Source organism: Pseudopipra pipra, chromosome W, assembly GCF_036250125.1.
Source record: "Pseudopipra pipra isolate bDixPip1 chromosome W, bDixPip1.hap1, whole genome shotgun sequence".
Taxonomy (NCBI): domain Eukaryota; kingdom Metazoa; phylum Chordata; class Aves; order Passeriformes; family Pipridae; genus Pseudopipra; species Pseudopipra pipra.
In genome coordinates, this window is record NC_087580.1 from 123,732 (window position 1) to 150,123 (window position 26,392).

General features: G+C 57.3%; 3 protein-coding genes and 1 pseudogene across 4 annotated transcripts in view; 3 read left to right on the top strand and 1 right to left on the bottom strand.

Moving 5' to 3' along the window:
• LOC135404761 (uncharacterized) overlaps window positions 1-26,392 on the top strand; it is a 257,462-nt gene that overhangs the window by 88,854 nt on the left and 142,216 nt on the right. The window lies entirely within an intron of this gene.
• LOC135405779 (C-type lectin domain family 2 member B-like) lies at window positions 495-6,578 on the top strand. 2 transcript variants are annotated; one of them, XM_064640371.1, is made up of 6 exons: window positions 495-509; window positions 1,971-2,118; window positions 2,463-2,573; window positions 2,833-3,014; window positions 3,287-3,387; window positions 3,693-6,578. In XM_064640371.1, exons 2-6 carry the CDS (start codon window positions 2,031-2,033, stop codon window positions 3,850-3,852), a joined length of 642 nt encoding a protein of 213 aa, XP_064496441.1. In that variant the 5' UTR covers window positions 495-509; window positions 1,971-2,030; the 3' UTR covers window positions 3,853-6,578. The 2 variants fall into 2 exon arrangements, with proteins under 2 accessions (XP_064496441.1, XP_064496442.1); XM_064640372.1 differs by lacking the exon at window positions 495-509 and adding an exon at window positions 1,528-1,629.
• On the top strand, window positions 8,249-10,992 carry LOC135405794 (killer cell lectin-like receptor subfamily B member 1B allele B; annotated as a pseudogene).
• Window positions 14,147-19,255, bottom strand: LOC135405762 (zinc finger protein 239-like). The gene is made up of 2 exons (XM_064640346.1): window positions 17,990-19,255; window positions 14,147-14,719 (listed from the first exon to the last, which is right to left on the bottom strand). The coding sequence occupies exon 1, from the start codon at window positions 19,238-19,240 to the stop codon at window positions 18,122-18,124; it is 1,119 nt and encodes a 372-aa protein (XP_064496416.1). The 5' UTR covers window positions 19,241-19,255; the 3' UTR covers window positions 14,147-14,719; window positions 17,990-18,121.

A 26,392-nucleotide genomic window follows, 5' to 3' on the forward strand; every position in this document is an offset into this window, starting at 1 on the left:
TGCTTGGTTGGGTGCATTCTGGTCCATCTTTTATGGTATTTAAAGTGCAGAGCCTCCATCCCAGACTTATGAGCAACCACGTGGGACCCCTTCAGCCAGAAACCTCCCCCTGGGTTTCTCAGATGTCACGATGGTGGTCGTACATCCCCAACAGCTTCTCATTTCTTCTGGCTCCAAACTGTGCAGTTTTCACGAGGTGACAGTTTGGAATAATTCTGTCCCCTGCCTGGGTGAGGAGGGGGGTGACAGAGCAGCATCTGGCACCAACCAGGGCCAGCCCATCACAGATCCCTTGGTTGGGAACTCTTAAATATTTGTAAGTAAGCAAGGTGCAAAAAATGGACTTTGTTCCTTCAAAAATGAACCACACTGAGATCTGCTGGAGAACAGCAAAACAGCCAAAGAGCTGTAAACTGAAAACCACGCCTCTGTGGTTGACTCCCATCCTGTCTCTGGCTCAAAGACTCAGTTCCGAGAAATCAGCCACCCGTTGACAGCTGCCCTGCGAGGTGAGTACTCCAGAGCAGCTCCTGGGCTGCCAAACTCGGGGTGGTGGGTGCTCCCTGCCCACAGTGAGCCACGGCTGGGACAGGGCTGAGCCCCCACATCACGGTCTTGTCTTTGGGGGGGCTGCAATGACCACCTGATTAATTAAACGTGGCACGTTGAAGGGCAGGGAGGAGTAAACGCCAAAGGTCACAGTTTTACAGCTTTTGCTACCATGGGGTTGGTTTGAGTGTCTGCTGCGGGGTTGTGCTGGTTTGTCATTTTTGATGCCTTGTAAGAGCTTCTTCAGTGAATTTGTTGGGTTTTATTCAGCCCCTTGTTGCTGACAGGAGTTGCTTCTCGGGAAGAGAAATGAGAAAATCGTGGTGCACTGGGGCTTCTGCCATATTAAGCAGGTCCAGGCACCTGATAGTTTTGTTTATAAAATAACAAGCCTTCATATCTAAGGGTCCCTCCCCCACTTTCACGCTCAGCTCCAGCTCAGAGCTTGCATAATGTCTGGCCTTTTTACTGTCAACTTTGGAAACCCCCAGGGTGCTGAAGCACCACCCCTTCTGGCTCATCCTGTGTTTGTTCCTTTCTCCTGCCAATTTAACCCTCTCACTGCTCTGGAAACGCTGTTATCTGAGCACTCCTTGAGCTTCCTCCTGCAAATCCCCTCTGAGGGAATCGCTTTGTGCTTTTTTCATGTTTGTTTACCCACAATCAAACCTTTGCAGCTTTCAGAGCTCACTTTTGCAGTGAAGTATTGCTGTTTGATCAGGACACGTTCCTGTTGAGCTTCTGTTGGTCCATTTGGTGCTGGTAATAACTTACACAAGACCCCAGAGGACCAAAAGCTGCTGCCCCTGTTGTTTCGGGGTGCAGGGAACCAGGTTGTGCTCCTGCAACACAGGAGGAGGAACCAGAGCAGGGTTTCCTGTGAGCAAAACAAGCTTGTGGGGAGCCACAAACAGAAAACTCGAGCAGAACAGCTGCTGTGAACTGTCACAGGCTACTTTCCATCCTGTGTGTTTTTGCAAAAGGGCCCCAAAGCACAAACTCTGCTCCGAGCCCTCGGTGCCTCTTCTGAGCCCTTAATGGGCTCCTGTCCCCTGCAAACACTTCAGCTGCCTTTGACCTGTGAGCTCTCAATGACTTATTTATTTAATAGTTAAAGTGCCTTTAAACTTGTCTTTCTCTTTTCTTTCTGCTTAATTTGTTGGGGTTGTTTTTCGGTCTTTAATCTTTGCCACTCCCCTCTCTTTCCATTCCTTATCTCTTCCCCTCCCATCCCTCTGTCCTTTGTGCTGCCTCCTCTCCCAGATGTGGGTTCAGCCCTGCCAGATGGTGCCCCTTGGCACCAAGATAACGCTGAGAGCCAGTGCCAGCCCCACAGGGGCTGTTGTGGCTGGCTGGGCTGTGCCCCAGGAGGTCTCAGCTCCCTGCAGGTCCCCTCAGCCTCTCCTCTCCTTCCACCCCAGGCTTCCACCCCACAGAGCTCAGGGAACGTCAGCCCTGGCCCCTGAAGCTTCTCTGCAAGGATGGGGAAAGGAAGCCAAAGGCCAAATTCTTCAAGCCAAGAGGAACCACTGAACATCTGCAGTGATCCAGAGAAAGAGTCCAAATGTGGTAATGCTGGGAAAACCAAACGTTCCCAGGGAGGGCAGGGGGTGGGAAGAGCATCTTGCTCCAGGGGAGCACCAGTGGGATGGGGATGGAGCCTTTGGGTGGGTGTGGAGCAGCCCAGGCACAGCTGCACTGAATTCCACACTGTGGAATTCACCTCTGGAGGCTGAAGATCTGTCTCCAGGCCCTCAAACACACCTTGGTGGCTCTGAAGGACTCCTGAGCCCCCAGAGGGGTCCCTGGATGGGCCTGGGTGGGGCTTGGGATGGACTGCGGGTCCAGTACAGGAGGGCAAAGCAGAGGGGAGAGGAGCCAGGCCATCCTCACCCTGCTCTTTCCTGCCCCAGGGTCCTACAGAACCGAGTCAGGGCGGAGAAGATCCCCCAGGGTGCATGTTCTCCTCGCTCTGAGTGTGTTCCTTGGAATCCTCACCTTGAGCCTGGCTGGAGCAGTGACTGGTGAGTCCCACCCAGACACCCCCACGGGGAAGATTCCAGGACCTTCCTGGCATCAAGGGAGGCTCCCAAAGTGGGTGACTCCCTTTTTTCCTGCACTTTGCCCCAGACGCCTGCTCCTCGCTCAGTCACACCTTTTCCCAAGAGCATCATCCCCAGTTTCTCTCTTCCAGCTGCTGGAAAAAAAAACCCCAAGGAATCAAACCCATTTTGCTGCTTTTCAGGGCTGCCCACGTGTCTGACTCAGCTTTCTGTCTTTCAGTTCTCGGTGTCAGACCCCGGTTCTCTGAGCTGGAATTCTCCCACGTGTGCCCAGACACCTGGCCTGGTTTCCAAGGAAAATGTTATTATTTTTCTGAGGCTGAGGGCAACTGGACCACGGGCCGGGAAAGGTGTGAGGCCCTGGGAGCTTCCCTGGCCACCATAAGCACCAGGGAGGAACTGGTGAGGACTGGGATGAACTGGTGAGGACTGGGATGAACTGGTGAGGACTGGGCTTGAGCCTCTGCAGCAGCACCAGGGTGGGAAACACAGGGAAACCAAGAGGATAAAACCAGCCCCAACCCCCCCAGGCTGGCCCCAAAGTGCTGCCAGTGCTGGAGCTGGGAGCCAAGCCCTTGGGAAAAGCCCCAGGTCTGGCTGGGGGTGGACACAGGAAGGAAAGAGGAGGTGGGGAAGGCAAGACTGGCCAAAGCCAACGTTTCTTTGCTTTGCAGCGCTTCCTTCTGCGCTATAAAGGCGAAGCAAACCACTGGATCGGGCTGGGAATGAGGGATAACGGCTGGGAGTGGATCAATGGCACGGCCTTGAACGGCAGGTGGGTCCCTGTGTCCGTGCTGGAGCCCCGGGGTGGGCCCCAGGGATTTCCTGGAGTCTGGGATGCCCCATCCTGGGATGGGCACCTTCTCCTGCCCCATGTCCAGGCAACTCCTGGCTTTCCATGGGGGGTTGGGATGGACCGAGGTCGCTGCCCCCCAACCCTGATCAGAGAATTAGAGACTCCCCCCAGCCAAAGCCCTTCTCTGCCGGAGGGGAAATCCCAGCTCTTCTTAATTTTTTTTGGGGGGGAGTTTCCTTCTTTTCCTTTTCCCTTTCTGACTCTGGTCCCGTTGCCATTTGCAGGTTTGAGGTGAGGGGTGGGGGGCCCTGTGGGTACCTGAACCAGGGCAGGATCAGCTCGTCCCTGTGTCACACGGAGAAGAACTGGATCTGCAGCCGCCCCGACAACTTCGTCCTGTGGGAGGGGAAATTAAGAGACCCCAAACCAGGACTTTCAACCTAAATCTCCGGCCAGATGTGGGAGCTTCACCCCAGCACTGCAATTGGAACTGCTGGGGGAACATCTCAGTTGTCTGGCTGTGAAATTTTCGCTGAATATCTCAAAAATACCTTGTATTGGAAGGGACCTGACAAGGATCGTCAAGTCCAACCCTCAGCCCTGCCCAGGCCCATCCCCAGGAGTCACCCCCTGTGCCCCAGAGGATCATCCAAACCCTCCTGGAGCTCTGGTAGCCTTGGGGCTGTGCCCACTACCCTGGGGAGCCTGGGCAGTGCCCCCCAAACAGCCTCTGGGGGAAAAATCTTTTCCTGAGACCCAACCTGACCCTACCCTGGCACCTCTCCAGCCATTCCCTGGGGTCGGCATCCAGAGGGACCTTGAAAAGTCCTCCAGCAAATCCTTGGACACTGTCTCCCAGGGAACATTCCTGGAAAAGCTGCAGCCCATGGCTTGGACAGGGCCTTCTGTGCTGGGTTAGGAACTGGCTGGAATGTCCAGGCCTAGAGAGTGGTGGGAATGGAGCTACATCCAGATGGCTGAATGACAGGCTGAAGGAATGTCAACAAACTGATTTCCGTCCCGTTGGAAAGGGATGAAAAAAACTGGAGAAGGAAGTTTGGGAGAATGGTGGATTTAGATGGGTTTGGAATGTTTTAAAGTATATATAAAAAAAAATAAAAAAAACAACCAACCGCATCAGTTCCCAGTCGTTCCCCCCCCAACTTGAAACGAAACAAACCCAGAGACACCAGCAACAAATTATCCCCAGCCAACCAAAATATTAAACACCGAAGGACAGAAAACACTCCAAACCACTCAAACTCCAGCAGGACCCAGCTTCCTCCAGCACTCCATGTGCCCATGGCTGCCCATAGCTGTGTGGGGAAGCTATGTCCAGTTCTGCAGCACAGTCCAGTTCCAAATATAGCACATACTTAAATTAGAATCATAGAATCATAGAATCAGATGGGTTGGAAAGGACCTCTGAGATCATCGAGTCCAACCCTTGATCCACTCCCACCACAGTTGCTAGACCATGGCACTGATGCCACATCCAGTCTCATCTTAAAAACCTCCAGGGACGGAGAATCCACCACTTCCCTGGGTAGCCCATTCCAATGGCTGAGCACCCTCTCTGGAAAGAATTTCTTCCTAATATCCAACCTAAATCTCCCCTGGCACAGCTGAAGACCGAGCCCTCTTGTCCTACTGTTGATTACCTGGGAGAAGAGACCAACCCCCACCTGCCTACAACCTCCTCTCAGGTAGTTGTAGAGAGCAAGGAGGTCTCCCCTGAGCCTTCTCTTCTCAAGGCTAAACAGCCCCAGCTCCCTCAGCCTCTCCTCACAGCACTTGTGCTCCAGTCCCTTCCCCAACCTCCTTGCTCTTCTCTGCACCTGCTCCAGCACCTCAACATCTTTCCTGAACTGAGGGGCCCAGAACTGGACACAGCACTCCAGGTGAGGCCTCACCAGCGCTGAGTACAGGGGCAGAATCACTTCCCTGGCCCTGTTGGCCACACTGTTCCTGATGCAGGCCAGGATGCCGTTGGCCTTCTTGGCCACCTGGGCACATTCTGGCTCCTGTTCAGCTTCCTGTCAACCCAAACCCCCGGGTCCCTTTCTGCCTGGCTGCTCTCCAGCCACTCTGTGCCCAGCCTGTAGTGCTGCATGGGGTTGTTGTGGCCAAAGGGCAGGACCCGGCACTTGGCCTTGTTGAACCTCATCCCGTTGGAATCAGCCCATCTCTCCAGTCTATCCAGGTCCCTCTGCAGAGCCCTCCTGCCTTCCAGCAGGTCGACACTCCCTCCCAACTTGGTGTCATCTGCGAATTTGCTGATGATGGACTCAATCCCCTCATCTAAATCATCGATAAAGATGTTAAAAAGGACTGAGCCCAGCACTGACCCCTGGGGAACACCACTGGTGACCGGCCGCCAGCTGGATGCAGCCCCGTTTACCAGCACTCTCTGGGCCCGGCCCTCCAGCCATAGCAAAGTTATGAGAACATGTTTTCACAGCATAATAAGAGGGATTTTTTTTTATACTCAGCAAAGAAAACTCATTTAAAGGCTTTTATTGCTGTCACTCTTCTATTGACCTCAAGTACAGACTTTGCTCCTTTCCTTTGGTTGCAAAGGTAAGCAGGGATGGAGCCGCTTGGCTTATTATATTATCTATAGTAACGTAAAAGCATAAAATTAACACTTAAGTGTAGGGAACTGAGATTATATTAATCTGATTCAAGCCCTGTCAGGGATAAGATAAATGCAGATGTGGTGATAAATCCGTGTGTGAGTGAAATCGCTTGGGAGTATTGTTCTTATGGGCAGAGAATGTGTAACTAAAAAGTTACACTGTGCTTTTTAGCAAGTCAGCTTGATATCTCCTGAGAGGAAGATTGTGTGGGCAGGGGTTGCATGCCTTTAGTATTCCTTTAATACCCTTTTAGTAGCATCCATAGTATTTTCCCTTTAATTTCCCCTTTTATGAACCAATATCGTGTTAATAGTTATCCATAATATTGTGTTAAGATCCTTTTTGGTATCCCTTTAACTCCCTTTTTACTAGTTAATATCATGTTACAAATGCTACTCGTAGTATTTGCTTTAATGCCACTCAATAAGGTAGTTATTTTGTATCCTTTTTTGACTTTTGATTCGCTTTGCTCAGTTTATTATTATTATTACTACTGTTCTCACCGTAATAAAGATATTTTGTGTGTTTGAATGTTTTTCTTTATTCTGGACATGTATCCAAACGAACTGTTACAAACGGGGTGTATAAACTGTGAAAGAACTGTAATGAATTATTTTGTTGTACCACACGAGGTCCGTGCCCGAGTGTGTCAGGTGGAGGCATCATCCAGCTTCCCAACCGTGGGCGAGGAGAGCTGGAAAGGGGCTTTTTGGCAAATCCACTTGTGGTCACCGACACAGATAGCAACATCCAAGCGGTTGCCTTTCAGGGTCCCACACCCTTCATCCAGCTCCAGCAGGTCCCCAAACCTGCACGACAAAGGGTTTATTGGCTGAGAGGAGCAAAAAGTGTCCCAGTCCTGCCGGAAAGGAGACAAAGGGGTGTCTCTCTTGCCCTTTTCCTGCACTGTTTCCCGCTGGAGGTGCCCGGCTGTGAGGGCGGTCAGTGCAGTGCAACCTCTCCTCTTCCTCGTCCCCGCCTTCCTCGGCGACAACTTCTCCTCTGCCTCCTCCCCGCCTTCCCCGACAACATTTTCGCGTCTACCTCGTCCCCGCCTTCTTCGGCGACGTCACGGGCCAGGCGAAATAAAACGCTCCGGCGGCCAAGAAATCGAGTCAGCGGCGGCGGCGAGCGCATGTTCCAGGTGCGGATGGGAGCGCCGGGGCTCGGGGAGCGGGAGAAAAGGGGGGTCTGGAGGGTTCGTCCTGCCTTGGGCGGGGGGAGTGCCGGCGGTGCTGGGAGCGGGCTCTGGCGAGCACTGAGGGTGAAGAGTTTGGAGCGGCCGTCCCCGGTGGCTCTCAGCGGGTCTCAGCGCCGGCCCCGCGCAGCCCGATCGCTCATCGCGCCGCATCGGCCGCGGGGTCGGGGAGGGGGGACCGGGGGGAGCCACCGACCGGGCCGGCGGGGCTGTCTCTGTACCCAACCGTGCACCCCCGTCGGGGATCGTCCCGGTTCCTCCCGGTCGGACAGAGTTGGCTGCCCCGTCCCCGGGAGTGTTCCCGGCCAGGTGGGACCGGGCTTGGAGCCACCGGGGCTGCTGCGAGGTGTCCGGGGCAGCGGGGGGATGGGATGGGCTTGAAGGTCCCTCCCGTCCCAAACCATTCTTGGATTGAATGACAGATGCGATCCTGCAGCCAGCCTGGAACGATCGCGGTGCTGCTTTTCCTGCTGCTCCCTGGGACATTTTGCAAGCAGTGACTCATTCGTCGGTGCTCAGTGTCCCTGGGCTCCAAACTGCTGTGGGCAGGAGCCGCTGGGCACAATCCCCCTCTCTGGACTGTTCTCTATGTATTCTCTACAGTCTGACACAGTGCTCCTGTTAAATCTGCACTCAAAGAGGGTTTTTTTCTCCCCTAGCGATGTCTCAGGTTCAAGATGGGGCTTGTCCCGGTCAGGAAGGTGCCTCTTCTAACTGGAATGGTGCGAATGCAGAGGAGTCCCTGAGTCTCCAGGATGGAACAGAAAAAAGAAATATACACAGAACGATCCTCGGGAAATGTCCGGGTAAATGCAGGGCCACCCCTGTGTCCTGTAGGGAGGGGACAGTGTTGCCCCATGAGGACGGGGCTGGCAAGTGTGAGGCTGCTCCAGGGGTCTGGAAGAGGCCTCTCGGCCCCGTCAGTGGCTGGTGCCAACACTTCTGGCTGCTCTGGTGTTGGGTGGGGGGATGTGAGGGCTGGGCTTGCTCAGGACAGCTCCATCCTCACAGCCAGATGATCCTCGGAGCCATTTCCTGGGACTGGACGCACATTGGTCACAAGGTGAGAAGGTGTCCGAGGCTGGTGTCGCTCTCAGGTCGCAAAAACGACCTCCAGAGCCACCATGGCTGAGGAAATGGGTTATGCCTATCTAAGAAATCCTGAGAATGGGCCTTCTCCGGCTGAGAAATGTCCTGGTGAGTGTATTTTTGGGGAAAAAAGGCTTATTTCAGGCCCTGGGAAGAGTTTTGGGTCTGTTACCTTTGGGGTCCCTTCACTTCTCCATCCCCGCGTTCAGGTTTCCAAGCTCATGGGGTGGCCTTTGAAATGGGATCTGGGATTGTCCGGAGCAAGACAGGGACAGGAGAGGCTGGAAAATCTCTGGAGCTGGAACAGTTTTGTTTCCCAGACCCTTCCCTTGGTGGCCAAAAGAGAGCCAAGGAAGCCCCAGGGGAGCCCCCACCCCTGGGAGGGCAGGGAAGGGGCCGAGCCCCGTCCGGACCCCAGAGGAGTCGAGGGCTGGAGGGACCCACGGTCACCAACTCCCAGGTGGAAACTGAGCCCGTTTGGGAGTTCCCAGGTCCTGCCCTCTGTCCCTGGGTCCTCGAGGCTGCTCCCGAGTCTGCTGCACCCCCTGAGCCCCCCAATCCCCCCCGGGGGTGCTGCCCTGGCTCGAGCCCTGTCAGGGGGGAATTTATGGTTTTGGAGGAAGCAAAGCAACCAGAAACTTCTGCTCCAACTCACAGTTCCTGCCCCGTGCCCGTGGTGGCACAGAGTCCTCCTCACAGCCGGGGTGCTGGGGCACCTCGTCCTGCTGGTGCTGGTGGTGGTCCTGAGCGTGAGAGGTGAGTAACCAGCTCTTATCTCCATCTCACACCCCGGCGAGGAGGGGCCTGGGAGTGGAAATCTGGGTTTGTTGCCGTGGTTCAGGCCCTGGAGGGGGGGTGCAGACACAAGAGCCAAGAACAAAACCCCCTCTGGGCACACCTGGATCATCCCCACGAATGAAGGAGGAGGGCAAGACCCGTGGGCTTCGGGCCAACATCATTAACTGCAGGGCAAAATCCACCCTGTCTCTGTGGGGTCTGTGGTTTGGCTTCAGCTTCTCATCCCCAGGTCTTTGCTCCCAGTTTTTCAGGGCTCTCCAGGTCCTGAAAGTGACAGCAGAGTTGAGATCCAGGCCAGGAACCAGACAGAGCGATGCATCTTCCCATCCCTGGTGCGGTACTTCTGCCAGCCCCAGGGGCAGAGCCCCCCAGGTGAGCCCCCTTCCCACCTGGCTCTGCTGGGAGAGGCTCAGGTGGGACCTCGGGGGGCTCCTCCTGCAAGGAGACCCTGCACTGAGGGTTTGGTACCTTTCATTTGGGGGGTCAGGGAAGACCTTGCTCACCTTTGGGGTGTCTCATTCGTGGCCTTTCCTCCTCTCCAGCCCCTGCTGGCTGCAAGTTGTGCCCCCAGGACTGGCAGCTTCGTGGGGAGAGATGCTACTGGCTCTCCAAGGAATCGGGAAACTGGACTCGGGGCAGGAAAAGCTGCAAAGATCAGGGCTCTGAGCTGGTGGTGCTCAAGAACGAGACAGAAATGGTAAACAGGGAGGAAAAGGCTCAGAAAGGACCCTGAAGTCCTGGGTTTTGGGGGGCAGGGGAGCAAAAGACTCCCACCAGCAGGAGGGTTTGGGGCGGTGTTCAGAGCACAGGGCCGCTCGTGTCCCACGGATTTGGGGGATCAGGTTTGTTCTGTGGCTTTGCACCCCACGGAACTCCCCACAGAGAGATTTTTTTGGAGCAACTGGTTCCTTCCACGTCCCAGGAGAACCTCGAGAGTGTCACAGGTGGGATCTCGCGGTCGGTGGGGGTCAGGTTGAGGTCGTGGCAGAAGGAGTGGACGTGGGTGGATGACACCCCCTATGACCCCCACAGGTGAGTGTCCAAGGTCTGGGGGGGTAAAAAAGCAGCTTTGATTCATTTGAGACCCTGATCCACGTCCACACATCACTGGGGTCCATGCAAGGGACTCTTATTCCTCTGGAAACACTCTGCAGACCAAGAGTCGGGGTCACGGGGCACACTGAAGGCATGGGGCTTGTTGGGGTTGGTTATGGGGCACGTTGGGGTTGGTTATGGGGCACACTGGGGCCATGGGGCACATTGGGGTTGGTTATGGGGCACATTGGGGTCATGGGGCACTTTGGGGTCGTTTCTGGGGCAATAAACTTTTTTGTGCAGTTTTGGGGACCTGTCGGACTAAGGGTGTGGGGCCCTGAAAGGCAAGAGCTTGGAGGTTGATGGCTGTGCCAGTGACCACAAGTTGGTTTGCCAAAAAGCCCCTTTCCAGCTCTCCTCGCCCACGGTTGGGAAGCTGGATGATGCCTCCACCTGACACACTTGGGCATGGACCTTGTGTGGTACAAAAAAAAATTTTATTACAATTTTGTCATGGTTTATCCACCTCATTACATCAGCAGTAAATTCCTCATAGTAGCTTATCTCTACATCTACTTTTTAGTTATGCATTCTCTGTCCAGGAGAAAAATACTCCCAAGCAATTTCCCACACTCACGGATTTATCACCACATCTGCATTTATCTTGCAAGTTCCCCTTAAGTTTCTCCCAGGGTCATATAATCTCAGTCCCGACACTTAGGTGTTATTTTTATGCTTTTACATTACTGTAGATAACAAAAAGCAGCTCCATCCCTGCTTTCCTTTGCAACCAAACTCTCCCAAAATAAACACACATATTCCAACGCCCCTCCCTTCGGTGTCTTCACTCTAAACCCACCCCACGGGAGCCAAGAGTGACGGGTCAAAGAGCCATTTAGCCACGTCCTCAATGGGTGTCACCAATGGGTGGAACTGGCGGTTCTGTGAGGATGACTCTGTGAGGGCAACTCTGTGAGGGCGACTGTGAGGGCAGTTCTGTGAAGGCGGTTCTGTGAGGGTGGTTCTGAGGGCGTTCCGCCATCTTGGCTCCCTCAGGGCGATCGGGGCAATCCTGGCACCCGCAGTCGATCCCTCGGACCTTTCCCCGCCCCGCACGGGGCGAGCGGCCCCTGCAGCTCCCGCACCCACCAGGACACGAGGGACAGTGGTGGGGTCGTACAAACTTTATTATAAATGTAAAAAAAGGAGAAGAGAGAAGTAGAGCTGTATCTGCATTGTTAGGGTGTAAATATATAGTGACAGAGAATCAGGAAGGTCACTCTCTCTGGAAAAAACTTCTTCCTAATATCCAACCTAAACCTCCCCTGGCACAGCTGAAGACCCAGCCCTCTTGCTCTACTGCTGCTTCCCTGAGAGAAGAGCCCAACGCCCATCTGGCTACAACCTCCTGTTAGGGAGTTGCAGAGTGATGACCCCCCTCCCACTCACTTTTGGGGCTCCCACACCCTCTTTTCTCCCCTCTTGCCCCCCCTTTCACACCCACACCCCTGCCCGCGCGCTGGGCTTGGCTGAGGGCGCAGTTGGGGCCCTTTTTTCGAGGCGTCTTCCAGGCGACTGATGAGTCATCAGCGCGGCGCGCTGGGATTGGGCGCGGGCGGCGTGGGCGCTTCGGGATTGGCTGAGGGCCCTTGGGGGCCCCCGCGGCAGCCCCGGGGCTGGGGGGTTCGGGGGGGTCCGTGGGCTGCGGGGGACGGGGGAGCTCAGGGCCCACCAAAAATGCCCAGCCAGGGCTCCCAAAGCTCAGGGCAACCCAAAAACGCCCATCCAGGGCTCCCGCAGCTCCCACGGGCCCCCAAAATCACCGGAGGGCGGTCTCTGATTGGCTGAGCTCGGGGAGGGCTCCGTTCCGGACGGGTCTGCCCGGCAACTGATGACGCACCCACAGCACTCGCTCCCATTGGCTGCTGCTGCTGACCCTGCCCGGGCCTTGGGGGGTCCAAGGTGGGTTTGGGGGGTTCCAGGATTGCTGGGGATGGGGTTTGGAGTGTCGTGGATAGGTGGGAATGAGGGTCTGGGATGCCGGGTGTGCCCAATAACCCTCTGTTTGTGAGATTTTGGGAGTCCGGGAGTGTTTGAACCCCCACTGTTCTCATGAGTTTTAGAGTCTGGGAGTGTCCTAACCCCTCTCTTTTAATATTTTGGGCTCTGGGCGTGCCCAAACCCTTGTTTTCACAATTTTGGGGTCCTGGGAGTACCTAAACTTCTCTTTTCCAGGATTTTTTTTTGATCTGGGAACACAAGGAGACAATGGGGAAAGGGATGGGGACACCAGGAGCAGGATGGGAAGACCAGGAGAAGACTGGGGACACCAGGAACTGGGAATGGGGATATCAGGAGTTGGGAATGGCAACACCAGGAATGGGAACCAGGGGGGACCAGGATGGGGTCACGGGGAACAGGTGGGGCATTACCAGCAACTGGTAATGGGAACACCAGGAGCGGGAATAGGAACGTGGGGAACCAGGATGGGGACACTGGGGACAGGAACGGGGACCCTGGAGCAGGCTGGGCATCACCAGCAATGGGAATGGGCATGGCAGGAATGGGAATGGGCACAGCAGGAACTCTGTGTCTCTGCTGGCCCCCCGGGCTGTGCCTTGGAGCCCTGACAGCTCCTGCAGGTCGCAGCTTTCCCAAGGCCTGGCAGCCCTCGCTGCCGTTGCCGGTCCTGCAGTGCCGGGCGGGACGCGCTGCGGATCCCGCCGGGCTCTGGAGCTGCCACGGAACCCGCCGGCACCGTCAGCCCGCACGGCACCCACGGCAAGGGGCACCACGGCCGGGCAGCTGCTCCCCACGGCATCGCCAGCCCACAGCACCCGGCAGCTCCCATTGACTCACTGCAGCAGGAGAGCAGCAAAGCCTGGCAGCAAACTCCCAGGGCAATTCTAGGGGCCAAAGGGACGCTTCCAGCAGCATTTCGGACTTGAGTATTCCCGCAGAATTCCTTCTCCGGCTCTGCAGCCTCTCCTGCTGTTCCAGGACTGTCGGGTTTACACTGCCCTCCTGCTGCTCCTGGCTCAGGGCTCGCCAGGTTCAGTGCCCCCTCGGCAGTCCCGGACAAAAGGAGGGCACTGCTCTGCTCTGCTTTCTGCTGCTGAACATCTTCATTCTCCTCCTCGCAAGGACCCACAACTCTCCCGCTTTCCAAAGAGCAGCAGCACTTGGCAGGCCCGGCAGGATCTTCCCCACAAAGGCCGTGGCACTGCCCTGTGCTCGTCCTGCCACAGGAGCTCAAGGCTTCTGCACAGCACAACTTCCCAGCAGTGACCTCCCTGCTCCAGAGGGATGAGGAGCCTCTGCTGAACTGCAGAGATTCACACACTGCAACCACTGCACTGCCTGCATTTCCTGCCATTCTGCAGCACTTGGGCATCTACTGTGGCTCTTCCTGCTGTTTAAGAAGGAGGTTTGCAAGCCCTGGGAACTGGATGGAGTTTTGTTCCAGCTGCCAGCTAAGGAATTTTTCAACCTGTTACACAATACATGCAATGAAATCTACAGTGATTTAAGAACTTGGACTCCAGCAGAACTGTTGGATTATTTATTTCATCAGGAAAAATAGACCAGAAAATAAAGCCATCCCTTAATATATGTAAGTGAAATGAACTCATTTAGGTAAATAAACAGGCTGTAAAAAGGAAGTTACTGAGCTTTATATATGGATACATTAGCGAAGGGAGCAGGATACAATGCTTGGGATGCTCCTTGGAATACTATTCCAGAAATGTCTTAGTACAGAGCATTAGACTCCACAACAGAATCCTGCCAAGTAATTATATCCACATAGGAAAGGAAATTGTTGGGGATCCTGACCTGGCTTTTGGAGGTATCAGAAGCTCCTAAAAAACAAGTATCTTAAACTGAAAGCTTTATTCAAGTAGCTGAATCTACCCAGCACAGGGCCTTCTACAGCTCATGGTGAGCTTTCTTTCAAGGCAGAAAACCCCAAACGGGCACAATCTTCCACTCCAAAGTCTCACCCAACTGCCTTCATCTCATCCCTGCCCTCCCCCAAGAAGATTCCACCAGCCAAGCCCAGGGCACTCCAAGGGAAACCCTTGGGTGACCTTGTCTGGTGTTCCCTGGGCACTGAGGGAAGAAGAGAAGTTTATCAAGGTGCCAAATGCCCACGGAGATCTTGGAAATCAGCTCTCCAGGATGCTTTGCAGGCCTTCTCAGTCAGCTTGAGCTCTTCAAACACACTTGTCCTCAGCGTTGTCTCTGAAAGGGTCACTATGGTCTGAAGGGTCAAACTCAGAAGTGTCTGAACCTGCAGACAGTCCTTCCTTCCGGGCAGAGATGCAGCTGCTTGGGAATGTTATTCCCTGCTGTCAGCTTCCCACAGAGCTGTGGGCACACATTCTCCAGGCAGCTCACTGAATGCAGAGTTTCCTTCCAACCTGAAGGGAGTCTTTGCTCTACAACATCTCTGCCAGGTGGTACTGTGTGATTGCAGGCTGGTTCTCCTGGCTCTGCCTGTGTCCTGCTCTCCTTGGAAAGCACCATGTCCGTAAGGATCCAGATGTTGATCCTCGTCTCGAAGAGAATCAATAAATATCATTAAACAGGCATAAAATATCGAGAATCAAACAATGAAATTCCAGATCTATCTGAAAATAGACACAAATACAGTGTTGTGGAGCTCCTGGCCGGGCTTTCCCAGCCCTGTGGGGGGCAGGAAGCCCTGGGGCCTCACTTCTCTCCCCCTAATTAGGAGCAATTTATTAGGCTAATTAACCACGGAGTCATTTGCCCCTGAGCTGCTTTGTTCCTCTGCCAGGCACAGGCCAGCCCGGGCTCCGCAGGCTGCAGGGCTGCTGCGTCCTGTCAGTGCTCAACACCTCGGATTTATTTGCCCCCAAAAGGGAAAACGGCCCCGAATCCCGTGGGCCGAGCGCAGGAGGGGACAGAGTTCTGGCACAAAACTCCACCCGCCGGGTTTGCCCAGCCCGGGAAGAACCAAGGGCCCCGCAGTGAGGTGGGACCCCCCAGCAGCCCTTGTGTGCCGTGCCCAGCTGGAGCCCTCCCTGGGGCGCTCGGGGCTGGCTGGGCACACTGGGAGCGCTGGGAAGGGCCCCGGCTCGGGGCGGGGGCGGCGGGTGCCCAGCAGTGACTGAGGGGAAGGGCCTTCACAGGGACCCCCCGCGCCCCTCGCTGCCCACGGGAAGGGTTTTTGGTCCCTCTGAGCGATTTGGCGGCGTTTCTGGGCTCGGCGGGGCCGGGCAGGCGGCAGCGGGACACGCGGGGCCCGGGCCGTGCGGCGGAGCCGGGTGGGAACTGCGGGGCGGCCCCAGCGGGGCCCGAGGGCGGAGCGGAGCCGGTTGGGAACGACCCCCGATCCCCCGGGGCCAGGTCTGATGCCGGGAAAAGCACCACTGATAAGAAGGAGTATCTTGGCCAGCCCCCAGAGCTGGGAAGCATTCCAGAAGAAGAAACTGGTTTTTCAGGCCTGTGACCAAAGAAGGATAATTTGGAGAAGGGATGTTCCCCCAACGGCCACCAGAGACCCTCGAGAGACCCCTACTCTGATGTAAATGAGTTCTGAAAACTGATTCAAATGTGTGAGAGAATCTGTGGGAGTGTTTAGTATATATGCATGAGTTTGGGGAAATGTAATGCACATGTATTAGTTACATCCACAGAAACCAGGGTGTGAGACAGCCCAGTGTGGGGGTGATGGGAGGAAACCCCCCCACCCCTGCACCCAGTGCCAAAAAAAATTAAATCGCTTTCTAATCCTGACATTGCAGTGACAGAGAGTTTTATTCCCGTTCGTTGACAGTCCCAGTTGCTCCCAGTATGATCCCTGTTGCCACAGCTCTGGTCCCGAGGGGTCCCGGTGTTGCTCTTGCTGTATCCCAGTGTCCCAGTCTGTCCCAGTCCATCCCAGCCCGTCCCAGTCCCTTCCCAGCAGCCGCCGCCGTTTCCCGGGTCCTGCCCCCCCGCCCCCCCAAGATGCTGACGGGGGTCGTGTGTGCCCCCCCCGGAGCGTGTGTGCCCCCCCCGGGACCCCCATCCCGGGGGGAGCCCCCCTTTGCCTTGACCCCGGGCCCCCCTTGAATCCCTGTTCCTGGGCACTGAGACCCCCCTGCCTCTCCTTCCCCAGCTCTGGGACCCCCCTGCACCCCCATATCCAGCTCCACAACCCCTGCAATCCCTTTCCCAGTCCCTGCATCCCCCTGTGCAGGGGGGGCTGCAGGGCTTTGGGGGGTCTCACCAGGGGCTTTGCCCCAGGACACCCTGCCTCGGGCTCTGGGGGTGGGGGGTGACGGGTGCTCTCGAGCCCCCCCTTTTTTCCGCACCCCTTCCCCACCCCCATTCTGGATCTGCCATTCCAGAGCCGTGGGGGGGCCTCGCCGCAGCCCCCCCGCTGTCCCCGCTGTCCCCTCGGGGCCCTGACGGCCGCCCTGGCGCTGTCCCTTGGGCTGCCCGGGGAGTTGCCCCCACGGGCTCTTGGGGCGGGGCTGGAGGGGTCCCGCTGCCCCTCTGCTGTGTTCAAGCACCTGAGGAACAGGGAGCAAACCCCCAGATCGGGTTTCCCGGCTGCAAAGCTCGGCGGGGCTGCCCCACCAGGAGGAATTTGGGGCTCGGGGACAGGAACAAAACGTGGCATCAATTAAACCTTATAAAAATTCAAGCATTGGGAAAGGAAGAAAATCATCCTTTGGGGTCTTCCCTTTGCAGACACAGACAGAGGGTTCTCACCTGGGCAAGTACCAGCCTGGTAATAATTTTATGCCAACAACACCTGCTGGAGGGGGGTTATATAGTTTTAGTAAGTATAGAAACACTTTGCAGTTGCCAGTGACTCAACAGCAGCATCCACAGGTATTTTCGTCTCTGTCAGTTGATCCTTGGTCTGGTTTTTTGACTTTTTTTCCTTATAAATATTCCACAAATCACTCCTATGGAACCGGTTTTGCTTTGCTGAGGAGAGCTGTGACTGCTGGGCCCTTGGGGGATTATGAGCTTTTTGTGTTTTTATTTGAGGAGCACAGGAGCATCCAGGCAAAGCCCCATGAGGGAGCAGGACCTGCCCAGACCCCGGGAGCTCAGGCTGTTGTCCCAGCTCAGCTCGTGGCAGGAGGAGCTGAGGGTGCCCCTGTCCCCTCTGTGCCCCCCAGGGGTGGCAAAAGCCCCTCGGGAGGCAGGTCCAGAGGCACCATCCCCTGTCCCGGGGGCTCCCCGAGCTGCCCTGCACAGGGTGGGCACATGGGAGGTGGGCTCAGGTGGGTCTGAAGGGCCGTCCAGCACCTTGGGGGGTGACCTGGGGGGCTGGGACTGAAAACCCCTCGGACCTGCGCAAGTCCTTGAGACAATGAGCTCCTGCTTTTTTAATGAACAACCTGAAGAACAACCCAAGTGGAATCCTATTTTTGTTCTCCAAATTTCAGAGAAAGTCACAGACTTCCATTGGGGCCAGGAAGGACAATTCCTGTGCCTAAAGCCCCTCTGAGTGGCCCCACAACCAGCAGTGCTGATGAGACCCTTGGAGCTCTCTGGGGCCGCAGCAGCTTCAGGGACTCTGCTCCAGCACGGGCTGCCCACGGGCTCACATCCTTCTTTGTGGGCATCTCCTGCTCCGCCGTGGGCTCCTCCTTGGGCTGCAGGGGAATCTCAGCTCCAGGCCTGGGGCACCTCCTGCCCCTCCTCCTGCATTGCCCTGGGGGTCTGCAGAGCTGTTCCTCTCCCCTATTCCCAATCTGCTCCTCTCTGCACCCAATTCCATCTGCACAAGGTTTTTTTTCCTCCTTAAATACATTATGCCCAAGGCCCCAATACACTGCCCAACATGGATCACCAGGAATGTTGGTCACCAGGTCTGTGCCCAACGGGGGTCCCTGTGGATCATCCAATGCAGGTCCTCCCATGGCTGATGGAGTTGGAGCAGCGGCCGAAGCTCTTCCCGCAGTCGGGGCACTCGGGGCTTCCATTACTGGTGGGTCCGTTGGTGGTAGGTCAAGGCAGAGCTGTTGGTGAAGCTCCTCTCACACTCGTCACACTTGTAGGGCTTCTCCCCGGTGTGGATGCGACGGTGGATGACGAGGTGGGAGTTGCGTTTGAAGCCCTTCCCGCAGTCGCTGCAGCGGAAGGGTCTCTCCCCCGTGTGTATCTGCTCATGCATGAGGAGATGGGAGCTGGTTCTAAACCTCTTTCCACATTCCGGGCACTTGTAGGGCCGTTCCCCACTGTGGATCTTCTGGTGGTGGATCAGATCAGAGCTCTGGCTGAAGCTCTTCCCACATTCCAAGCACTTGTAGGGCCGTTCCCTGGAGTGCAGGCCCAGATGAGTGCGGAGGTTGAATCTCCGGTTGAAGCTCTTCCCACATTCCCCACAGGTGTAAGGTTGTTCTCCAGTGTGGAGGATCTGGTGGCGGATCAGGCAGGACTTCTGGCTGAAGCTGTTCCCACATTTCCCACACGTGTAGGGCTTTTCCCCACTGTGGATCACCTGGTGTCGGAGCAGGTGGGCGCTGTCACTGAAGCTCTTCCCACATTCCCTACACGTGTAGGGCCGTTCCCCACTGTGGATGTGCTGGTGCCTCAGGAGGTTGGTGCTCGTCCTGAAGCTCTTCCCACATTCTAAGCACCTGAAGTGCTCCTCTCTGCTGGGAGGCTGCTCAGGGACCACCAGCTCGCAGCTCCGCCTCAAGCTCCGGCCGCCTTCCCGGCACACGCTGGCTCTTTCCTCCTCACAGCCCCCTGGGCTGGCTTTGCAGCCCCTCCTGCGGGGGCATCTCCGGCCCTTTTCCTCCCCGCTGCGTTCCTGCGCCTGGGAGCCCTTCAAAACGGCCTCTCCCACCAGGCTCTGCCGCCGGGATTTGTCCTCCGCGCTCTCCGGCCTCACCTCGGGGCCTGGGGCAGGAAGCAACAAGGACACGCAGGGGATTTGCCTCCGGTCCACAGGGAAGCCCAAGGACATCCCCCCAACTCCGGCCCCGGCAGGACGGCCACAAAAGACAAAAGACCGACCCAAAGGGGCACTGACTTCCTCCTCACCTGCCTGGGGGGCCCGCAGCATCTTCCTCTTCCTTGCAGCCTCCTCCTCCATCCGCCCAAGCTTTGGGAAGCAGAAATCCTGATGGGGGGGGGGAAACAAGGGGTGAGCACATTGCCTTGGGTGTTTCTCCTGCCCAAGTCCAGCCCTAGAACTCACCAGGCATCCTGTGCCCATAAAAACCCCAAAACCACAAACATTCAGCCCAAAATCCCCTCCCAGGAGTTCCCCCTCTCTGCTCTCTGGGGTTAGGGGGGTCCCCCCTGTCTGGCCTGATGGCACTTCTGCCTGCATTGGGGTTCCCCCTTCTCCGGGCTGCCGGGGGTCCCGCGGCTCCGAGGGGTTCCCACTCGCCGGGGTCCCCTTTAGTGTTGCCAGGGGGGTCCCAGGGCTCACTTCTCCCCACTCTGCCTCCCGGGGCCGGCCGGCCCTCCTCTCTCGCCTCCCACCCTCGCAAACCTCTTGGCGCTCTCGGCTCCCACCCCGCCTCAAGGCCCCCCCTCCTCTCCACGCTCCAAGGCCTTCCCCCTCTCCGGGACCCCCGCTTAAGGGGCCCGGCGCTCCCTCTCTGCTCCCCCCTCTCCAGCATTCCAGGGGTCCCCCAGCTCCGGGATCGCCCCTCTCCGCTCTCCCCACTCCGCGGCTACCGGGGTTCCCCCCCGGCTCTCACGGGGGGCCCCCAAACCGCTCTCGCCCCCCCCACCATTGCCGAGCGACCGCCAGGACCTTTTGGCTGCTCTTCTTTGTGCTCCCGCTCGGCTCCTCCCTCGGCTGGGCCGCCGCTTTTGGCGGGTTTCCTCCTCCGGGATCCGCCCCCTGCAGCCCTTCCCCCACTGGCCCAGCCCCCTTGCCCCCCTTGGGCCCCCCTCGGGCCCCCCTCGGGCCCCCCCTCTACCCCCCCCTTGTCCCCCCCTTGGGCCCCCCTTGCCCCCAAAGCCATGGCCTCCCGCGGCAGGAGCAGGGCTGGAGCTGGGGCAGGTCGGGATGGGGCAGCGCTGGGCTCTTGGCCGCTCCCGCCCGCACTCGGCCCCCGCCGCAGCCGCCACGGCCGGGACAGCGCGGGGGGGCCCGGCCTGGGCGCTCCCCCCTCCCCCCTGCCCAAATTGCCGTCCCGGGGGGCGCTGGGGGCGAGGGGGGGGCGCCGGTGGGCTCGAGGTGGGGAGCGCTGGGCGCTGCGGCTCTGCCGGCACACGGGGGAGTTGCCCCCGCAGCCGGGGGGGCTCCCGGCACCCCCAGTGCCCAGAATGGTCTCCCCACATTTGGGCTTTGGGGGGCTCTGGGTGGGGTCTGGGCGGGTTGGGGGTTCCTTGTGGGTCTGTGGGGCGGTGTCGGGGGGTCCCGGCCCCTTTTTGGGAGTGCTGGGTGCCGTGTTGGGGTGCAGGTGCCCCCCCAGAGCCCCCCCAGAACGGGGTGACACGGGGGGAACTCCGGGTCGTCCCCATTCCTGATCCATCCTGGAGCAACCACGCTGGGGGCAACTGGGATCATACTGGGAGAGACTAGGACCACACTGGAACTGACTGGGAGCATAATTGGTGTGACTGGGAGCATGCTGAGGTCGACTGGGAGAGACTGGCAGTGACAGGGATCATAGTGGGAGGGACTGGAACTGTAGTGGGGTGACTGGGAGCAACTGGGACCATGCAGGGGTAACTCAGATTCTCCTAGGATAGAGTGGTATTGTACTGGGAGAGGCTGGGATCATACTGGGAGTTACTGGAACCAGAGAAGTGGTCCATGGTAGCAACTGGAACCATGCTGGGGGCAACTGGGATCAGAGTGGGAGCAACCAGGCCCCTGCTGGGCTCATACTGGGATCACACTGGGACTGACTGGGATCATCCTGGGAATGACTGCAATACTCCTGGGAGTATGTGAGAGGGACTGCAACCATACTGGGGATGACTGGGATCAAACTGGATTCATACTTCAAGTTCCTGGGGTCATACTAGGAATGTCTGGACTCATAGTGGGATCAGACTGGGAGCAACTGGGACCATGCAGGGGCAAATGGCATCGTCCAGGCAGTGACTGAAAGTGCCTGGGGCCATACTGGACTCAGACTGGGAGTCCCTGAGAGGGAAAGGAACCATCGTGGGGGGCACTGGGAGCAACTGGGACCACCTTGGGGGCAACTGGTATCCAATTGGGAGTGACTGGGAGTGACTGGGATCCTAGTGGGAGTGACCAGGACCATACAGGAACCATCCTAGGAATGACTGTAAGTGACTGGGATCATACTGGGAGTGAGTGGAACTACGTAGAGGGGAACTGGGAACCAGTGGGGCCATGCTGGAAGGCAACTGGGGACACACTTGGAGAAACTGGGATCAACCTGGAAGAAAGTGGGTGTTACTGGGAGTGACAGGGTACGTGCTGGAGGCAACTGGCATAGACTGGGAGTGACTGGAATCCTACTGATGGAAACTGGAAGCATCCTGGGGCAAGTGGAAGTAACTGGGTGTGACTGTGAGCATGCTGAGGGCAACTGGGATCTACTGGGAGTGTCTGCAGCAATAGTGGGAGCACCTGGGACCACACTGGGAGTGAATTGGACTCTATGGGGGGCAACTGGCGTCGTACGTGGTTTGACTGGATCTGTGCTGGAGGCAACTGGGAGCAACTGTGACCACACTGGGGATAACTGGGGTAAATACTGGGATCACACAGTGGGAGCAGCTTGGTCCATGCTGGGGGCAATGGGATCATCTTGGGAGCCATTGGGCAGACTGTGAGGGTGACTGGGATCATACAGGGAGTGACTGGGAGCATTCTGAGGGCAGTTGGGACCATGTTAGCACAACTGGGATTTACTGGGAGCAAGTGGGATCATACTGGGATGTGACTGGAATCATACTGGGAGAACTAGGACCACATTGGGAGTGACTGGGAGTGGCTGTGAGCAACTGGGATTATGCTGGAAGCTACTGGGAGCAACCAGGAGTGAGTGGGACCACAGTGGCAGCAACTGGGATATACTGGGAGAGACCCGGACTGACTGGGATCATACTGAGATTGACTGGGATCATAGTGGGAGTGACTGGGAGTGCCAGGGATCATCCTGGGAGCAACTGGAACCATAGTCAGTGACTGGGAGGAACTGGGAGCCTGCTGGGGGCAAATGGCTTTATCCTGGGAGTGCCAGGGCATGTCTGGGTTCATCCTGGGTGTGAGTGCCACCATCTGGGGTGTCACTGGGATCCTACTGGGATGGTCCTGGGAGGGACTGGGAGGGAGTGGAACTCTAGTGGGGTGACTGGGAGTAACTGGGACCATGCAGGGGGTAACTTGGATCCTACTTGGAGAGACTGGTATTGTACTGGGAGTGACTGGGATCATAGTGGGATGATACTGGGTATGACTAAAAGTGAGTGAGATGATACTGGGGGTGACTGGGAGCATTTTGGAGGCAAGTGGGATCTACTGGGAGTGGCTGGGAGTGACAGGGATGATACTGGGAGAGACTGGAACTACAGTATGGGTGAATGGGAGCAACTGGAACCACACTGGGGGCAACTGGGTTCATACTGGAAGCAACTGGGACAACCTTGGTGGCAACTGGGATCCTATTGGGAGTGACTGGGAGTGACTGGGATCATAGTGGGAGTGACCAGGACCATACTGGAACCATCCTGAGAGTGACTGTCAGTGCCCAGGATCATACTGGGAGTGACTAAACTACATAGAATGGAACTTGGAGCCAGTGGGGCCATGCTGGAAGTATAGTGGAACTGGGAGTAACTGGGAGTGACAGGGTGCATGCTGGAGGCAACTGGCATAGACTGGGAGTGACTGCGATTTTACTGATGGGAACTGGAAGCATCCTGGGGCAAGTGGCACTAACTGGGTATGACTGTGAGCAGCTGAGGGCAACTGGGATATACTGGGAGAGTCTGCAACAATCCTGGGGGTGACTGGGACCACACCGGGAGTGACTTGGACTGGGAGCACCTGGGAGTGACTGGATGTACAAGGGGGCAACTGGGATTGACTGGGACCATGCTAGGGGAAGACTGGGACCATACTTGGATTGACTGGATCTGTGCTGGAGGCAACTGGGAGCAGCTTGGCCCATGCTGGGGTAACTGTGATTGTACTGGGATCATACAGGGATCATACTAGGATCATACTGGGAGCGACTGGGTCTCTGCTAGGTGCAATTGGGAGCAACTGGGATCACACTGGGAGGAACTGGGAGCAAGTGGGACCATGCTAGGGACAAGTGGGATCATACTGGGACCACAGTGGGAGCAACTTGGCCCATGCTCGGGCACCTGGGCCCACTGTGAGGGTGACTGGGGTCATACTGGGAGTGACTGGGAGCATTCTGAGGGCAGTTGGGACCATGTTGGCGCAACTGGGATATACTGGGAGCAAGTGGGATCATACTGGGACTGGGATCATACTGGGAGTAACTAGGACCACACTGGGGGTGACTGGGAGTGGCTGTGAGAAACTGGGATCATGCTGGAAGCTACTGGAAACAACCAAGAGTGAGTGGGACCACACTGGGGGCAACTGGGATATAGTAGGAGACACCAGGAGTGACTGGGATTATACTGGGACTGACTGGGAGCAACTGGGACCTCGCAGGGGGTAACTTGGATCCTACTAGGAGAGAATGGAATCAGACTGGGAGTGACTGGGATCATGCTGGGATCAGACTGGGCGTGACTAAAAGTGACTGGGCCCATCCTGGGGGTGACTGGGCCCATCCTGGGGGTGACTGGGCCCATCCTGGGGGTGACTGGGAGCCCCTGGGCCCGTGCTGGGAGCCCCTGGGCCCCCCTGGCTGGAACTGCTTTCCCTCCTGCGGGTTCTTGGCAAAGGCCCCAAAGCACAAACTCTGCTCCGAGCCCTCGGGGCGTTTCCTCCCTTTGGGCAGCAGCAGCTCCTGAGCCCTGAACAGGCTCCTGTCCCCTGCAAACACTTCACCTGCCTTTGACCTGGGAGCTCTCAGTGACTCACACATTTACTGAACGTTTAAACTCGGCTTTTTCTCTTACTTTTCTTCTTTTCTTTTGTCTTTCTTTCCTCTTTATCCTTTCTAAAATTCCCCCTCCCCTCTCTTTCCCTCCCCTCTCTGTTCCCCTCCCCTCCCTCTGTCCTTTGTGCCCCAACCATGATCCCAGTTGCTCCCAGTATGATCCCACTATGTGTCCAATCACCCCCAGTATGATTCCAGTAACTTCCAAACACTTCCAGTATGAATCCAGTAGGATCCCAGTCACCCCCAGTATGGTTGCAGTCCCTCTCACATACTCCCAGTCACTCCCAGGATGGTCCCAGTATGAGCCCAGCAGGGGCCCAGCTGCTCCCACTCTGATCCCAGTTGCCCCCAGTGTGGTTGCTCCAGGATGGATCAGGAATGGGGACCCCTCTGTGCCCCCCTTGTGTCACCCTGTTCTGGGGGAGCTTTGGGGGTACATCTGCACCCCAACACAGCATCCAACGCATCCCAAAGTGTGCTGGGACCCCCATGAACCTGGGAATTGAGGGGAACCATGGAAAACCCTTGTCAGAGAGAAAATTGGGTGACCTGAGTCCTGGATGCTTTTAGGAAAATGGTCTAAAGATTTCTTGAAGAATGGAAGGGGGTGACTTTTTTATTCTTGACCTTTCCAATTCTCCATTTGGGGGCAGGATGTCCTCTGGGCCAATGTTTTGTTCCCTTTGCAGTGAGTGCAGCCTCAGAGGGCTGAGCCCTCTCTGGCTGGGCTTGGCCTCTCCTGCAGAGACTCAGGCCTGGCTGGGCTGCCCCAGGCAGACGCTGCAGGAAGAAGAGCTCAGGCCGCCTGGCTCTGGTGTCCCTGGGGCTCAGCCTGTGCCCCATTGCTGTGCAGGGGCTGAGCCCCACCTCTGCCTCGGGGCCTTGGCCAAAGGGCTGGCAAGGAAGAGGCCCAGCAGCCTTGGGGCCTGCCCAGCTTTCCTCCTCCCTGGGGGCTCTCAGTCCTCCCCTGACACCGTGTGGGCCCAAGGCCTTGCTGGCTTCGGGTTCACGGCCCGCCGGCACCATCCCAGCGGCCTGACCCCCCTCCTTCCCCTCTCTCCAGCCTCTCCTGCCTTTTCTGGCAAGGGGCCATCCAAGGAAAACCCCGGTTCTCAGCAATGGCACCTGTGGCACGGCTGCAAGGCTCGAGTGGGCCAGGCAAGAGCAGGAGCACCGAGAGCCTGAGGAGCCAGGAGATGCCCTGGCTGGGCATCGTGCTGCTGCGGGACGAGCTGACACCTCTGCACAGTCTCTGCCCGTCCCTGCCAGCCGACTTCTGCCCAGGCTCTGGGCACGGGGACGCAGCACTGACAGTTTTCAGCCACCGCGCTGTTCCACAGAGGCTGTGATGTCACAAGGCCCTTGCCTGGCAGCCAGGAGATGGGCAAGGCAAGGCAAGGACGGAGCCTCTGAGCCACCAGCACGCTGTCCCCAAAGGCTGGGGTGGCACAGAAGCCCAGAGTCCCTGAGGTTGGCAGAGACTTGTGAGATCAACCGGCGTCCAGCCTACGCCCCATCCCCAGCACGTCAAGCAGAGCACGGCACTCAGTGCCATGGCCAGTCTTTGCTTAAACACCTCCAGGGACGCTGACTCCACCACCTCCCTGGGCAGCCCATTTCAATACCTAATCCCTGTTTCTCTCCAAAAAGTCCTGCTCCTGTCCCTGACAAACAGCCCCTGACAGGCAGGTCCTCGTGTCCTCTTGTCCTATCGCCTGTTGCCTTGGAGAAGGGGCTGACCCCCACCTGGCTCCAGCCTCCTGTCAGGAAGTTGTGGACAGGGAGAAGGTCAGCCCCGAGCCTCCTCTTCTCCAGGTTGGAGAAGCCCAGCTCCCTCAGCTGCTCCTCACAGGACATGCACTGCAGACCCTTGCCCAGCTCCATTGCCCTGCTCTCCACCCACTGCAGCCCCTCAAGGTTCTCCCTGAATTGAGGGGCCCAGAGCTGGACACAGCACTCCAGGGTTGGCCTCACCAGTGCCCAGTCCAGCAGAAGCATCACTGCCCTGCTCCTGCTGCCACACTCTTTCTGATCCAGGCCAGCCTGCCCTTGGCCTTCTTGCCCACCCGGGCACCCGCTGGCTCAGGTTCAGCCTCTGTCCACCAGCACCCCCAGGGCCTCTCCCACGGGGACCCTTTGCAGCTCCTCTGCCCCTGGCCTGGAGCTGCAGGGGGTTCTTGTGGCCAGAGGCCCCAAAGGCACCAAAGGCACTCTTG

Coding starts and splice junctions, on each gene's coding strand:
- LOC135405779 (XM_064640371.1), top strand. CDS start 2,031: ATGGGGAAAGGAAGCCAAAGGCCAAATTCTTCAAGCCAAGAGGAACCA. Junction 3,015..3,286: donor TAAGCACCAGGGAGGAACTG/GTGAGGACTGGG, acceptor TTTGCTTTGCAG/CGCTTCCTTCTGCGCTATAA. Junction 3,388..3,692: donor GGCACGGCCTTGAACGGCAG/GTGGGTCCCTGT, acceptor TGCCATTTGCAG/GTTTGAGGTGAGGGGTGGGG.
- LOC135405762 (XM_064640346.1), bottom strand. CDS start 19,240: ATGGAGGAGGAGGCTGCAAGGAAGAGGAAGATGCTGCGGGCCCCCCAG.